General features: G+C 40.2%; 1 protein-coding gene across 2 annotated transcripts in view; it reads left to right on the top strand.

The window, feature by feature from the left end:
• The window catches only part of LOC124797879 (CD109 antigen), an 855,659-nt gene that overhangs the window by 808,450 nt on the left and 32,872 nt on the right, over positions 1–14,337 (top strand). For both annotated transcript variants that reach the window (XM_047260975.1, XM_047260976.1), the window contains 3 exons: positions 9,452–9,628; positions 9,725–9,907; positions 10,070–10,306. In XM_047260975.1, the coding sequence (XP_047116931.1) occupies positions 9,452–9,628; positions 9,725–9,907; positions 10,070–10,306 (597 nt within the window). The remainder of the gene's footprint in view (positions 1–9,451; positions 9,629–9,724; positions 9,908–10,069; positions 10,307–14,337) is intronic.

The following is a 14,337-nucleotide window of genomic DNA, read 5'->3' as shown; positions in this document are numbered from 1 at the left end:
GATAATTTAGAAGTAGTGTGTAAGCTTAGGGACTGATGACGTTAGCAGTCAAGTCCCATAAGATTTCACACACATTTGAACATTTTTTTGAATTTCCCATTTATTTGCTTTGTTGTTAAAAAAATAATAATAATAGAATTCTGTTTGGTCTTCGACACATCTGGAGTAGCATCACAGAGGAAACCTCTGGAGTGTCGTGCTTTTCTCCTAAGATTTTGTTTATCAATAAATTTCAGACGTCAATCTTGGAAAGGCATTTGCCAAGAAAGTTATATGACTCCCTGTAGAAACTAAATTTTTATTTAATTCACCAGCAATGCTCAGAAAATGATTATCAAATACTGTATATATATTTGATTTATCAGTAACAGTATATATATTTGATTTATCAGTAACAGAAATACTGTTACTACAAACTGACTTTATATCATTGACCTTGTGCGGCCAACCAGACACTTCCTTCACAACTGACCATATGGTTTTAATTTTATCATGTGAATTAGCTATTCTATTTGCATACCACATACTCATTGCCTTCCTAATAACATTTTTAAGCACCTTACAATACTGTTTGTAATGGGCTACTGTAGCTTCATTGTGACTACTTCTAACATCTTGATACAATTGCTGCTTTCTTCTACATGACACCCTTATCCCACTAGTCAGCCACCCAGGCCTAGTACCCCATTTAGAACGTTCTAATGGAAAGCAGTTCTCAAAGAACAAGAGAAATGTGTTAAAGAAAGCATTATATTTATCATCTATGTTATCAGCACTATAAACATCCTGCCAGTCTTGTTCTTGACAACGTTTAAAGAAAACTCTCTATTGCTGTTGGATTAATTTTCCTACATTGCTTGTAATTATATGGGACATTTGTTTGAGTACAAAAGCCTTTCAGTGTTAAAAGTTTGTGCATCATGGTCTGAAATGGCATTCACCCTTTTATTAACAGAATGCCCATCTAGTAATGAAGAATGAATAAAAATATTGTCTATGGCTGTGCTACTGTTCCCCTGCACCTTATTTGGAAAAAAATATAGTCTGCATCAGATCATATGAATTAGGAGATCTACCAACATCCTTTTTCTTGCACCATCATGTACAAAATTTATATTGATGTCACATAACTAATTTCTGGTACTTCCTACAAAGTGAATCAAGAACCTTCTCTAGCTTGAGCAGAAATGGGACCTATAAACAACAACAATTAGATGTTTAGTTACACTAAATTCAACTGCCCCTGCATAACATTCAAATATCTGTTCACTGCAGTGCCGTGATATGTCTATGGATTCAAATGGAATATGATTTTTAACGTACATAGCCACTCCCTCACCCCACAAGGAAATCCTTGAAAAACAGCCAGCTAATCTGTAGCCTGGTAAAGGAAACCTCTTGAATTGTTAAATTATTTAAGTGGTGCTCCGACATACCAATAGAAATACGCTAATTCCTTCTCTACTTGGGAACACGACGTCCTCTGAGGGTGAGCCCTTAGTTAGAGGGACTCCCTTTAAGCAGGTATACCTATCAGCTGACTTCAATCATAAAAAGGTGCAGCTTTAACACCAACTACTACAAGAATTTTTCTATGAGTGATCCCACCACCACCCACTACACTGTCACCTATAAGCTTTGCCAGCCTCTCATTCCCATATCTATTGATGTGCAGGCCATGCCTAGTGAAACCTGATCTGCTGATAGACCCAAATGTGATCCATCCCTTCTGCCATCAGCACCCTCTCCAGCCCCTTGTTAACGCGCCTAAGAACCGCATTAAGATGGGGTCGATCATGATGCTGAAACAGTTGCACGAAATCCACATTACTGCCACCAGTTTGAGTAGCTACTACCTACATCATATTCCCTGTCCATATCAAGGTTGTTCCGTGCTCCATCCACTATTACTACCTGATCCTCCTTCATAAAATTCCTACATAACTCCCCTATGCTGTCAGTCACATGAGCCAACCCTGCACTAGGCTTCACCATGCTGGTGATCTGGTACTCACTCCCCAAAACGAGGACTGCCGCATGTTCCATACATCTACAGCTACAAGAGGCTTCTTTCCACTCAACTCTGACAGTTGGTCAAATCTATTGCATATACTCAAAGTATAACTGTCTCAATACCTCCTCCTTCTAGCTGCCTTCTTGCCAACTGCCAGTTCCCATTTCTCACCACCCTTCACCCTCCTCAACCTATTTACGAGGGCTATCCACAAAGTACATTACGTTTTGGAATTAAAAATAAATAAAGTATTGGAAATTTTTTTATTATATACAGATGAAAGACACACTTAAATACTACTTTTCTATATAGTTGCCATTTAAATTAAGGCACTTATCGTAGCGATGGACGAGCTTGGAAATTCCTTCGTCGTAAAATTCGGCCGCCTGAGCCTTCAACCACGTGGTTACCTCTTCTTGAAGCTGTGCGTCGTCATCAAAACGCTGCATAGCCAACCACTTCTTCATTGCTGGGAATAAGTGGAAGTCGCTCGGGACTGTATGGCGGATGGGGAAACAACTCCCACTTAAAAGATTCGAGAACTTCACGAGTGGCATTTGCCGTGTGGGCCCGGGTGTTGTCGTGAATCTGCAAGATCTTTGAGCCCAACTTTCCCCTGCACTTGTTTTTATTGCTCTTCTGAGGTTGTGCAGAGTTTGGCAATACCTTTGAGAGTTTATTGTAGTGCCTCTTTCCAGGAAATCCACAAAAATCACACCTTTTCTGTCCCAAAAGACAGTCGCCATCACCTTCCTTGCTGACATTGTCTGCATGCATTTCTTGGGTTTTTGGGGGGAATTTGTGTGGCCCCACTGCATTGACTGCAATTTTGTCTCTCAGTTCACATGCTTAACCCATGTTTCGTTACCAGTAATGAGTCGCCATCTTTCTCGTAAGCATCCAAAAACGTTAACGCTGCAGCCATTCGCTGATTTTTGTGAATCTCTGTCAAGATTTTTGGTATCCATCTTGCACAAAACTTGTGGTAACCAAGCATTTCGGTAATAATTTCATGCAACAAACTTCGTGAAATTTGTGGAAAACTCATAGAGAGTTCCGTTATTGTGAAATTACAGTTTTCATGGACCGCGGCATCGACTTTTTCGACAAGTTTGGCAGTCACTATGATGGCTCTTCCACTTTGCTCTTCGTCGTGAACGTTACTTCGGCCATTTTTAAATTTTATGACCCAATGACGCATACCACCTTCAGTGATTATGTTGTCCTCATACACTTCACAAAGCTGCCTATAGATTTCTATCGGTGTACAGTTTTTTGCAGTCAGAAACCTTATTACAGCACGCACTTCACACTTTGCGGCATTTTCAATTAACGCTGACATTTCAAACTGTCACAGTAACTCAACGGAGTACAGCACGAACCTCTCACTAGCACGGCAGGATGCCGACTGAGTGACGGAATGCCATGACACCAAGATGGCTGTGCTAGCCCCGCCCCTAACGGACACAAACGAAAACGTAATGTACTTTGTGGATAGCCCTCGTAGTTCCTCCTTCATGCATTGTAACTGCACACGAAGGGCACAGATCTTATGCTCCTGCTCCTCTATCAACTTATTTCTACTACAGATTCTCCATTCCCAGGAGGGGATCTCACTAGAATGCCCACTGGCTTCTGCACTGTATTCCCCCCTCCCCTCCTCCCCAATGAAAATACAAACATCAAAAAAAGTTTTGCATCACCTCAGTTCTGAGAGTTCTGGGAGCTGTACAGAAAATAGGAATAGAGATCAACATAAACATCATTTCCACCCTTTTTATTGCTCATGAAAACCTCACATTGCATGATTTACCACCATACAGCGAGACCTTCAGAGTTGGTGGTCCAGATTTCTGTACACACCGGTACCTCTAATACCCAGTAGCATGTACTTTTGCAATGATGCATGCCTGTATTCGTCGTGGCATACCCACATAAAATCCACCCCAAAACATCAGGGAACCTCCACTCGCTGGACAGTGTGTCTAAGGCATTCAGCCTGACCGGGTTGCCTCCAAACATGTCTCTGACGGTTATCTGGTTGAAGGCATATGCAACACTCATCGGTGAGGAGAACGTGATGCCAATCCTGAGCAGGCCATTTGACACGCTTTTGGGCCCATCTGTGCCACACTGCATGGTGTCATGGTTGTAAAGATGTACCTCGCAATGGACGTCGGGAGTGAAGTTGGTTCCCAAGTATGTGAGTGGCTCGAAGACTTCTTAAGTAATAGAACCCAGTACGTTGTCCTCGATGGTGAGTGTTCATCAGAGGTGGGGGTATCATCTGGAGTGCCCCAAGGAAGTGTGGTAGGTCCGCTGCTGTTTTCTATCTACATAAATGATCTTTTGGATAGGGTGGATAGCAATGTGCGGCTGTTTGCTGATGATGCTGTGGTGTACGGGAAGGTGTTGTCGTTGAGTGACTGTAGGAGGATACAAGATGACTTGGACAGGATTTGTGATTGATGTAAAGAATGGCAGCTAACTCTAAATATAGATAAATGTAAATTAATGCAGATGAATAGGAAAAAGAATCCCGTAAAGTTTGAATTCTCCATTAGTAGTATAGTGCTTGACACAGTCACATTGATTAAATATTTAGGTGTAACATTGCAGAGTGATATGAAGTGGGACAAGCATGTAATGGCAGTTGTGGGGAAGGCGGATAGTTGTCTTCGGTTCATTGGTAGAATTTTGGGAAGATTGGTTCATCTGTAAAGGAGACCGCTTATAAAACACGTACTGCTCTAGCGTTTGGGATCCCTATCAAGTCGGATTGGCGGAGGACATAGAAGCAATTCAGAGGCGGGCTGCTAGTTTTGTTACTGGTAGGTGTGATCATCACGCGAGCGTTACGTAAATGCTTCAGGAACTCGGCTGGGAGCCTCTAGAGGAAAGGAGGTGTTCTTTTTGTGAATCGCTACTGAGGAAATTTAGAGAACCAGCATTTGAGGCTGACTGCAGTACAATTTTACTGCCGTCAATTTACATTTCGCGGAAAGACTACAAAGATAAGATAAGAGAGATTAGGGCTCGTACAGAGGCATATAGGCAGTCATTTTTCCCTCGTTCTGTTTGGGAGTGGAACAAGGAGAGAAGATGCTAGTTGTGTTACGAGGTATCCTTCGCCACGCACCGTATGGTGGATTGCGGAGTATGTATGTAGATGTAGATGTAGATGTAGAAGTTGTGCATCATGCAGCCTATTGTGCGTAGTTTCAGTCGTAACACGACGTCCTGTGGCTGCACGAAAAGCATTATTCAACATGGTGATGTTGCTGTCAGGTTCCTGTGAGCCATCATCTGTAGGTAGCGGTCATCCACTGCAGTAGTAGCCCTTGCGTGGCCTGAGTGAGGCATGTCATCGACAGTGCCCGCCTCTCTGTATCTCCTCCATGTTTGAACATCACCACTTTGGTTCACTCTGAGACACCTGGACTGGCACAAAGTAACAATGTAGACGTGATCGAACTGCAGTATTGACCGTCAAGGCATGATTGAACCACAGACAACAAGAGCCGTGTTCCTCCTTCATAGTGGAATGACTGGAACTGATCAGCTGTCGGACCCCATCCGTCTAATAGGTGCTGCTCATGCCTGGTTGCTTGCATATTTGGGCGGGTTTAGTGACATCTTGAACAGTCAAAGGGACTGTGTCTGTGATACAATATCCACAGTCAGCGTCTATCTTCAGGAGTTCTGGGAACCGGGGTGATGCAAAACTTTTTTTGATGTGTGTACTTTGAACACATCCCACACCGTAACCCACTACTCACAAACATACGACGGAGCCCACACTTCTCACTCATGGTAAAATTTTAGAGTTACTGGAAAAAGCTATGTGTCTGTGATCTCAGTTACGGTATACCAGTAGAACTATTCATAGAACTAACAATAAGGGTCTTGAAATTCTCTGTCTACTAAGAAAGCAACTACTTGTATCAATACTCCTACACCACAGCTAATACCAATACCAACAAAACTGCACAAAATTATCAGGTAAAACCAAAAATTCAAGTGGCCACTGGAAACTCAAATAAATTAAAACACTGAATGAAAATTTTACTGAAATATTTCTCCAGAAAAAATAAGAAACATCAGCTGAAAACTAAGGCACGAAATTTACTTAGCGACTTTAACGCACAGAAAACTCTATAAAAAACAGTGAACAAGCGTTTCAAAAAGTTTATTAAATTGTTATTTTGCCATGAAACACCACTTAAAACTATTAAATTGAATAACTATATAACAGTGCCCAAATAACGTTGTCGATACTTGGTTTTATCATTGCTACATCCGCATCTGCACGCCGCAAAATGTAAACACTACTGAGGCATGAGGGGGACGAACGACATAGGCACACGCACGAATAACAGACCACTCCAGTCAATAACACAGGAAGAAAGACTGAGATTAATGAACATCCACTAATATGTTATTTGTACAGCAAGTATTAACACAAATAAACTTTAAAAAGTGTTCATGCCAAACTTGGAAATATTCCTTCAACACAAGAGTTACCTCAGGATTATGAGGATGAATTGGACGTGCCAGTCAGATCAACATCTTCAACAAGTTGTCCCTGTGTGTGCCACATGCTGTTGCAACGCCATTGTTTTGGAACCCACACTTGTGTTTCGATGAGTAAAAGTCTATCATTTGGCCGTACAGAAAAAAATTTTTTTGCTCTTCTGTACTATACATATCATTAACAATGTGGCATCGGGAAAAGCTTCAAAATAAATAATCCCTTTTCTGAGTGCATTCATAATCAGATCATTGCCCATACATCTACATCTACATCTACATCTACATTGATACTCCGCAAGCCACCCAACGGTGTGTGGCGGAGGGCACTTTACGTGCCACTGTCATTACCTCCCTTTCCTGTTCCAGTCGCGTATGGTTCGCGGGAAGAACGACTGTCTGAAAGCCTCCGTGCGTGCTCTAATCTCTCTAATTTTACATTCGTGATCTCCTCGGGAAGTATAAGTAGGGGGAAGCAATATATTCGATACCTCATCCAGAAACGCACCCTCTCGAAACCTGGCGAGCAAGCTACACCGCGATGCAGAGCGCCTCTCTTGCAGAGTCTGCCACTTGAGTTTATTAAACATCTCCGTAACGCTATCACGGTTACCAAATAACCCAGTGACGAAACGCGCCGCTCTTCTTTGGATCTTCTCTATCTCCTCCGTCAACCCGACCTGGTACGGATCCCACACTGATGAGCAATACTCAAGTATAGGTCGAACGAGTGTTTTGTAAGCCACCTCCTTTGTTGATGGACTACATTTTCTAAGCACTCTCCCAATGAATCTCAACCTGGTACCCGCCTTACCAACAATTAGTTTTATATGATCATTCCACTTCAAATCATTCCGTACGCATACTCCCAGATATTTTACAGAAGTAACTGCTACCAGTGTTTGTTCCGCTATCATATAATCATACAATAAAGGATCCTTCTTTCTATGTATTCGCAATACATTACATTTGTCTATGTTAAGGGTCAGTTGCCACTCCCTGCACCAAGTGCCTATCCGCTGCAGATCTTCCTGTATTTCGCTACAATTTTCTAATGCAGCAACTTCTCTGTATACTACAGCATCATCCGCGAAAAGCCGCATGGAACTTCCGACACTATCTACTAAGTCATTTATATATATTGTGAAAAGCAATGGTCCCATAACACTCCCCTGTGGCACGCCAGAGGTTACTTTAACGTCTGTAGACGTCTCTCCATTGATAACAACATGCTGTGTTCTGTTTGCCAAAAACTCCTCAATCCAGCCACACAGCTGGTCTGATATTCCGTAGGCTCTTACTTTGCTTATCAGGCGACAGTGCGGAACTGTATCGAACGCCTTCCGGAAGTCAAGAAAAATAGCATCTACCTGGGAGCCTGTATCTAATATTTTCTGGGTCTCATGAGCAAATAAGGCGAGTTGGGTCTCACACGATCGCTGTTTCCGGAATCCATGTTGATTCCTACATAGTAGATTCTGGGTTTCCAGAAATGCAATGGTTTTTTTAAACTTAGAAAACAATATGTAGCACTGAGTTTTCTTAGCCATATGATTCAGCACTCCACAGTCAGTGATTGTTGTTATCCGGTTCTGTACTCATTACTTCACTAGTGAAAGCCTGATCAGGCAGTTCACTTTTATTTTGGTTAGGGTCATTTTTTTGTTTTTGTTGAACAGTTGGCTGCATTTTTTTGTTATTTTATTTATTTACTTTTTTTTAATATGGTCAGATCCACCACAACCAGAACATTTAAGCTTCTTTGCGTTTGTTGCGTTTTCATATTTATTTGATGAGGTATTGTGTGCATTTCATGTCTCTTTAATATTTACTTGATTGCAAACATTACACTAACTCATCTCATTTCTCCCTCCAATAAGAACAACTACTTCTGCAGATGGTAACACTTTCAGTAAATGTTTTAGTGTCTGTTGATCTTCAACACTTCTGCATCATGACTGCCGTAGACCATCATAACTGTCAGGAAGTGTGCTAAGTAGTCACTTTGAGTTGCTGCATGTGTAGTTTTCAAAATGAGCGAGATAATCTCTGACCATTGAGTGGAGCTTGCCATGTTTCTTGTTCAGACACGGCACATAACTTGTGCTTCGTACCTCTTGCACTCTTGCGTGCAATTCAGAGTACCATGACTTTTGTTTCCCTAGTTCTAATGACTGGCTCACTGCATGATCAGCTTTGCCCCATGTTTTAGTGCAACCTTCAGTACTTCTATTCATGCTGCTGTGCATCCAGTAATGAAGGCACCGGTTTTCACATGCCACCAATACGCACCTCATATGTGCTGTCTGACACACATTATACGATTCATATTCCAAACTTCCATATGGTCCAATTTTCAGCCCTGTACAGTTTTTCCATGCATTGGAAACCATTGTAGCCCAGTAAAACAGTTGAGATTTACAGCTGCAAAAATCCCATGTGAGAAGGTGCCAGCAAATTGTTCACATACAGTATGAACCACACAAATCAAACAACACATGCAAATGCAGTTCTTGGATCATGAGATGTAAAATTACAATACCCAATTTCTTTCTTGAACTGGGGACTGGGCCCGTAACCTTTTGTAGAAACTTAAAGAAAAGGGCGCAACATAAAGCACATGCGTGATATAGTCCACAAGCATGACCCATGTATGTAGGACAACAAAAAGACACTACACACAGAGATATGCTATATTGAATATAAACATTCCACTTCAACAAGAAGCAATACATTTGTTGATTCATCTAGGAACTTAATTTGCTGAAATATCAGGAAGATGCTATAAAAATAATAGAAAACTCAATTATTAGCCACAGTTTGCTGATTTTGTTTTCATGATTCCTCTCTGCTCTTTTCCTGTCTGTACTATTTAAATCATTTCCCATTTGTGTTCCTGTGTTGCAGTATGTTGGTATACGGCCATTCTTCATAAATGTTGAGATGCCAAACACTTGTCGTCAGGGAGAACAGGTTGGAGTGAGAGTGACCGTATTTAACTATATGACAACTGCCTTAGAAGCTGTTGTTGTGTTGGCTGGGTCACCGGACTATAAGTTTGTCCACGTGGAAATGAATGGTATTGTGAGTAACTGTTGACTGTTTTCAAACACTATATTTAATCCCTAAGCATTTCAGTGTCTTACTTTGTGTATGACCTTATAATTTTCTTCTTTGCAGGTAAGATCTTATAATCCGAGGACATCTTTCAATGAACACCAGTTCTTCATTTTCATCAAGGCTCAAGATGCAGCTGTTGTCTATGTTCCTATAGTGCCCACCAGATTAGGTGACATAGATGTAACTATTCAGGCTAGTGCTCTTATTGGAAAGGATTCAGTGACTCGTAAACTTCATGTAGAGGTTAGTGTCCAGTTCTTACACTAATTATGTTACTTAACCTCTCATTACTGTAACCGTTACGTTTTATGGAATACTCGTTTGCTACAATGTTCTTTTGTAAATGAAAAATGCTATATGATTTCATTTCTCAATGAAACTGATATATAATTACTACTGTTACAGGCTGATGGATTGCCACAGCATAAGCACACATCTGTACTGCTTGATCTCAGTAATCGTGCATACGTACTTCAGTACCTGCATGTAAATGTCACAGAAACACCAATTATTCCATATGAAGAGAGCCGTTACTATGTGTTTGGTTCTAATAAGGCATTTGTCTCTGTAGTTGGTGATGTGGTAGGTCCAATATTCCCTACAATGCCTGTAAATGCAACATCACTGCTACATCTACCAATGGTAAGTGGACAGTTGTCATGTTTTTCTATTTGTGCTGCACCCACTCCTGCTCATCCTTTTCTGCATTCTTCTTACTGATTTTATTTTATTGTGATGTATGTGTGTGTGTGTGTGTGTGTGTGTGTGTGTGTGAGAGAGAGAGAGAGAGAGAGAGAGATTGATTGTTATTTATCCATACACTTCTGCTTCAGCATTCAGTTCCTGTTCCTATTGGCTAATCTTTTGTAACTAATGTTTGTTTTTCTGTTATTGGCTTCTCATACCTCACAAACCCCTTAAGAGCAATAGCAATATTATATTGATCACAGGGACACATTTATGTTTTGCTTTTAAGTGGCTTATATCAGATAAGCTGACCATAAGTCCATAGTGATGCATGGCTTCCGTGATACTATTTGCTGCAGAAGTGTTTATATACCTGCAGATATCTGTCTTTTCGGTTCATTATCTGAAGAACATTGATGAACGACTGATAAAATTGAGGGAAGGTTTCCACAGTTGGCGGCATTGTTGTTTCCTATGTTCTTAAATAAATTCATAAAATCACAGCCACAAATGCTACAGTAAATAAAATTATCTTGTTTGTTAAGTTGTTGTTGAATGAATTTCCTTGGAAAACCCAATATTTGTTTCTTATCATCAGAGGATGTCTTCTGGGGAAACTATAGCAGCATAAAGGGGAGAGATGGTCAGAGCAGCTGTTGCAGAACTTGCTTTGCAGGCATGAAACCATTTAAATCTCATATCCTGGTGGTTGTCAGACCATTCTGTGTATGTAATGTCAGTTGCTTCCCTGTCTAGCCTATCATGACAGTAATCTCAGTCACAAAGGGGAAAGTGTTTCTCGCATTGCTATCATCATCTGCTAATGAAGAGGGAGTGCATCAGCAGATGGTAGTAGTGGGCAACATCGACTGTCATTCCATAAAAAATTTATCAGCTGGTGGTACTAACATCATTAATTAAGGAAATAAACAGAATTTTAAACATTCTCCAAAACAAATACTTATATTGTGTATATAGAATTTAGAACAGAATTCTGGAGAGTTTTTGTTAGTCAATAAGGCAGTCCTTAGCGATTATAGATGCAGGGACCTGAAAATGTGGTGCCTGTTGCTTTTCTTTTTATCAAAATTCACATCTATTTTTTTAACTAGATGTACAAATTTAAAAGATCATCAAGCTATGTGCCTGAAGATGAAGCCTCAGCGCTTCGAAACTGACTGGTAAAAGAAAATGGCTACTGGGCAGATTTTTGACTGGAATGAGTATTTTTGCAAAAGCTTCAACAGTTCTTTTTTCCTGAAATAGCCTTTGTTTTCTTCTTTTGGCCCAATTTAAGCTTACAGCAAATGATTGTTACTTTTGAGGAGCAGTGAGAAGCAGTGAACAGAGTGAGTCACTGATGTAAGAAGTTTCTTGACAAATTCAAAGTTTCAAAGACTCAAAACTTTTGAGCATTCTACCGTATTCACAAACATCTATTAAATAATTACAAATTACAAAATCTGCAGAATTGGTTTGGACCTCTCGTGGGCATTCAGAGCTGTGCAATCCATATTTGAAAATGCTGTAGGTAGAACCAACAAGGTACTTAGCCTAGAAGGAAAACTGAAGACGACTGTTCACACATTTGGGGAAGAATTTTGATGTGGTCGAAATATGTTGACAAGTTTTGTTTTCCAGTTGCTACAGAGCAGACTGCACGCACTATGAACTGCCATTCGGCTGTGAGTGCAGACAAACTGGATTTAGGACTGTCAGAGGATAGAGGAGCAGTGCGGAAAAATGAGCCCTGCCTCTTTGTCCCAGGGCAGCAGCTTTTACCTGTGTTCTGTAACGGCAGGACTGATGCATTGTCACAGGAGACACCAGTCTCTTCTGCTGTTGTGAGGGTCGTAACAGAAATCAGTGGTGGACCGGGGTTAGTCTTTTCACTCATTTCAAAATAAGAAAGGAAAACAATGAGCGGTGCACAACAAAAAGCATTTGGTAATGGCTGCCTCACTATTGCCTCCTGAGCTTCACAAGTTGTAAACAATGTGATTCAGGCCTGACCGCAGTTTAATACAACCTCCACCTAAAACTGCCACAAAAAGTGATACCAGCTTTTGATCATTAGTTAGCAGATCAAAGTACATGTTTCTTTGTTGTAAGATACAAAGTCCTGCAGCTGAGTAATGTGTCAGATTACACTGGGTGTTAATCTTATATAGACTATTCGACCATCGACAGCTGGTATAGCAGAGCCTCGAGCGCACTGACAAGCTGTTGCATTTGTGTACCTCTTTTTAAAAGACACATTCTTGCACACATTGTTTTTCCAAATTGGGATTTGCCAGATAATGTGCAGTACCGGTAACCAAAAATTGGATACCTTTTGATATAATTTGTTAGTGAAGTAGCATCTATTGGGTAACTACACATTTTTGCATTTCGAGGCAGAATTTGCATCTATGTTCATATTTATCATAAAAGACGAATTTTGTAAGTCCATATATATATGTAAGGTGTCACTAGCACGAGAGAACTTTGTCAGTCAGATTAAAATATACTATTAGTAAACCTCTTCTACAAACAAAATGTAAAATCTAAATACTTATCATACAGTTTCCTTAAACATTTGAGGAAGCAATGAATTGAAGGATAGTGTTATATTTTAATAGCAACTCTTTACTTAGTGCATCACAATTTGGGTACCATCTGGGTTACCCAAGATATGATGATGTTTATGCCCTGACTCACCAAATATTGCAGCCTTCTAATGACAAAATGTCAGCAGCTAGTATTTTTTGTGATTTATCCAAAGCATTGGTTTGTGTAGGTCATGAGCATATTGTAGAAAAACTGGAGCCTTATGGGATTCATTGTGTGTGGATTCATGAGCTACTTGTAGAAAAACTGAAGCCTTATGGGATTCATTGTGTGTGGATTCACTTTTACCGAAAGAAGTACCAAAAACTGGTTCTGAATAATTCTGGAAGGCGAGAAAATTTCAGTGACTGCAGACACATGCTGAATCGAGTCCTGCTGCATTTAAATTTGTGTCCACTCCTATTCTTTAAATATGGAATGACCTTCCACATAATGTACATCATATAGAGTTGATCCTTTCTTCAGATAACTATAATGTTATAATTAATAGCTTAGGGAGACTGAAACACAGTAAATTGCTAATAATCTCTTCAAGCGATTGTTAACTGGTCCTCTGCATATGCACTCCACCTGTAATTTCATGAAAGTGCAGGGATGTTAGTGAAAAGGATAGAATGCTCCAAATTTTGGAGTCTTTAAATTAATGAAAGTTTGAACTGGTTGAAACATGATGTTGAGCTTATCAAATAGTTAACTTTAGCCCTTATTGCTTCCGTAAATAAGGATTTTTCTCAAATTAAGACCCTAAATTGTGGAGCTTAATTAATTTACAAGGATTAGTTATTAAAAATAATGTAATTGAACCTGAGTGCAAGATTTGCACATTAATGATTAATGAAGTGTTGTGTGTGTCAGCAGTAAGTAGGTGAAATTACAGTCAGTGTTTCCACAAAATGTGATTGGACCACAAGTACTTGTCTCACGTACCCATTACAAAGCACTGTGACAAAGTAATCATTACATTTATGTTCTTAGGATTAAAATCGTAAAACAATGATACGCACGATGAAATTAAATAAATTCTGACATCAGCTGCAGTTGGGCATTGAAATGAAGTCAATGGCGACAAGTGAAAATTTGTGCCAGACTGGGACTCAGACCTGAATTTCCCCAGTTTAAATAAGCGGTCGCTTTCATCACTTAAGCTATTGGAGCATGCTTTACATCTGACTCAAATTTCCAATCACAGACTACTTAGGAAGCGTACCCCGTCCACCATACTCATTGCTTGCCGCATCACACTAGATTCCTGCAAGATTTCAGGAGAGTGGGTGCATTTGCACTGAAATGACCTTAATGGCCGTCAAGCCTCACCTTCCATCAGTCCATATGTCCTTAAGCTTCCTTATTCTGCCTACAAAACTCTTGATGGATTT

This window comes from Schistocerca piceifrons, chromosome 5, assembly GCF_021461385.2.
Source record: "Schistocerca piceifrons isolate TAMUIC-IGC-003096 chromosome 5, iqSchPice1.1, whole genome shotgun sequence".
NCBI classification, from domain to species: Eukaryota; Metazoa; Arthropoda; class Insecta; order Orthoptera; family Acrididae; genus Schistocerca; species Schistocerca piceifrons.
Note: the sequence above shows the minus strand (reverse complement) of the source record. Positions and strands in the feature narration are given on the sequence as shown.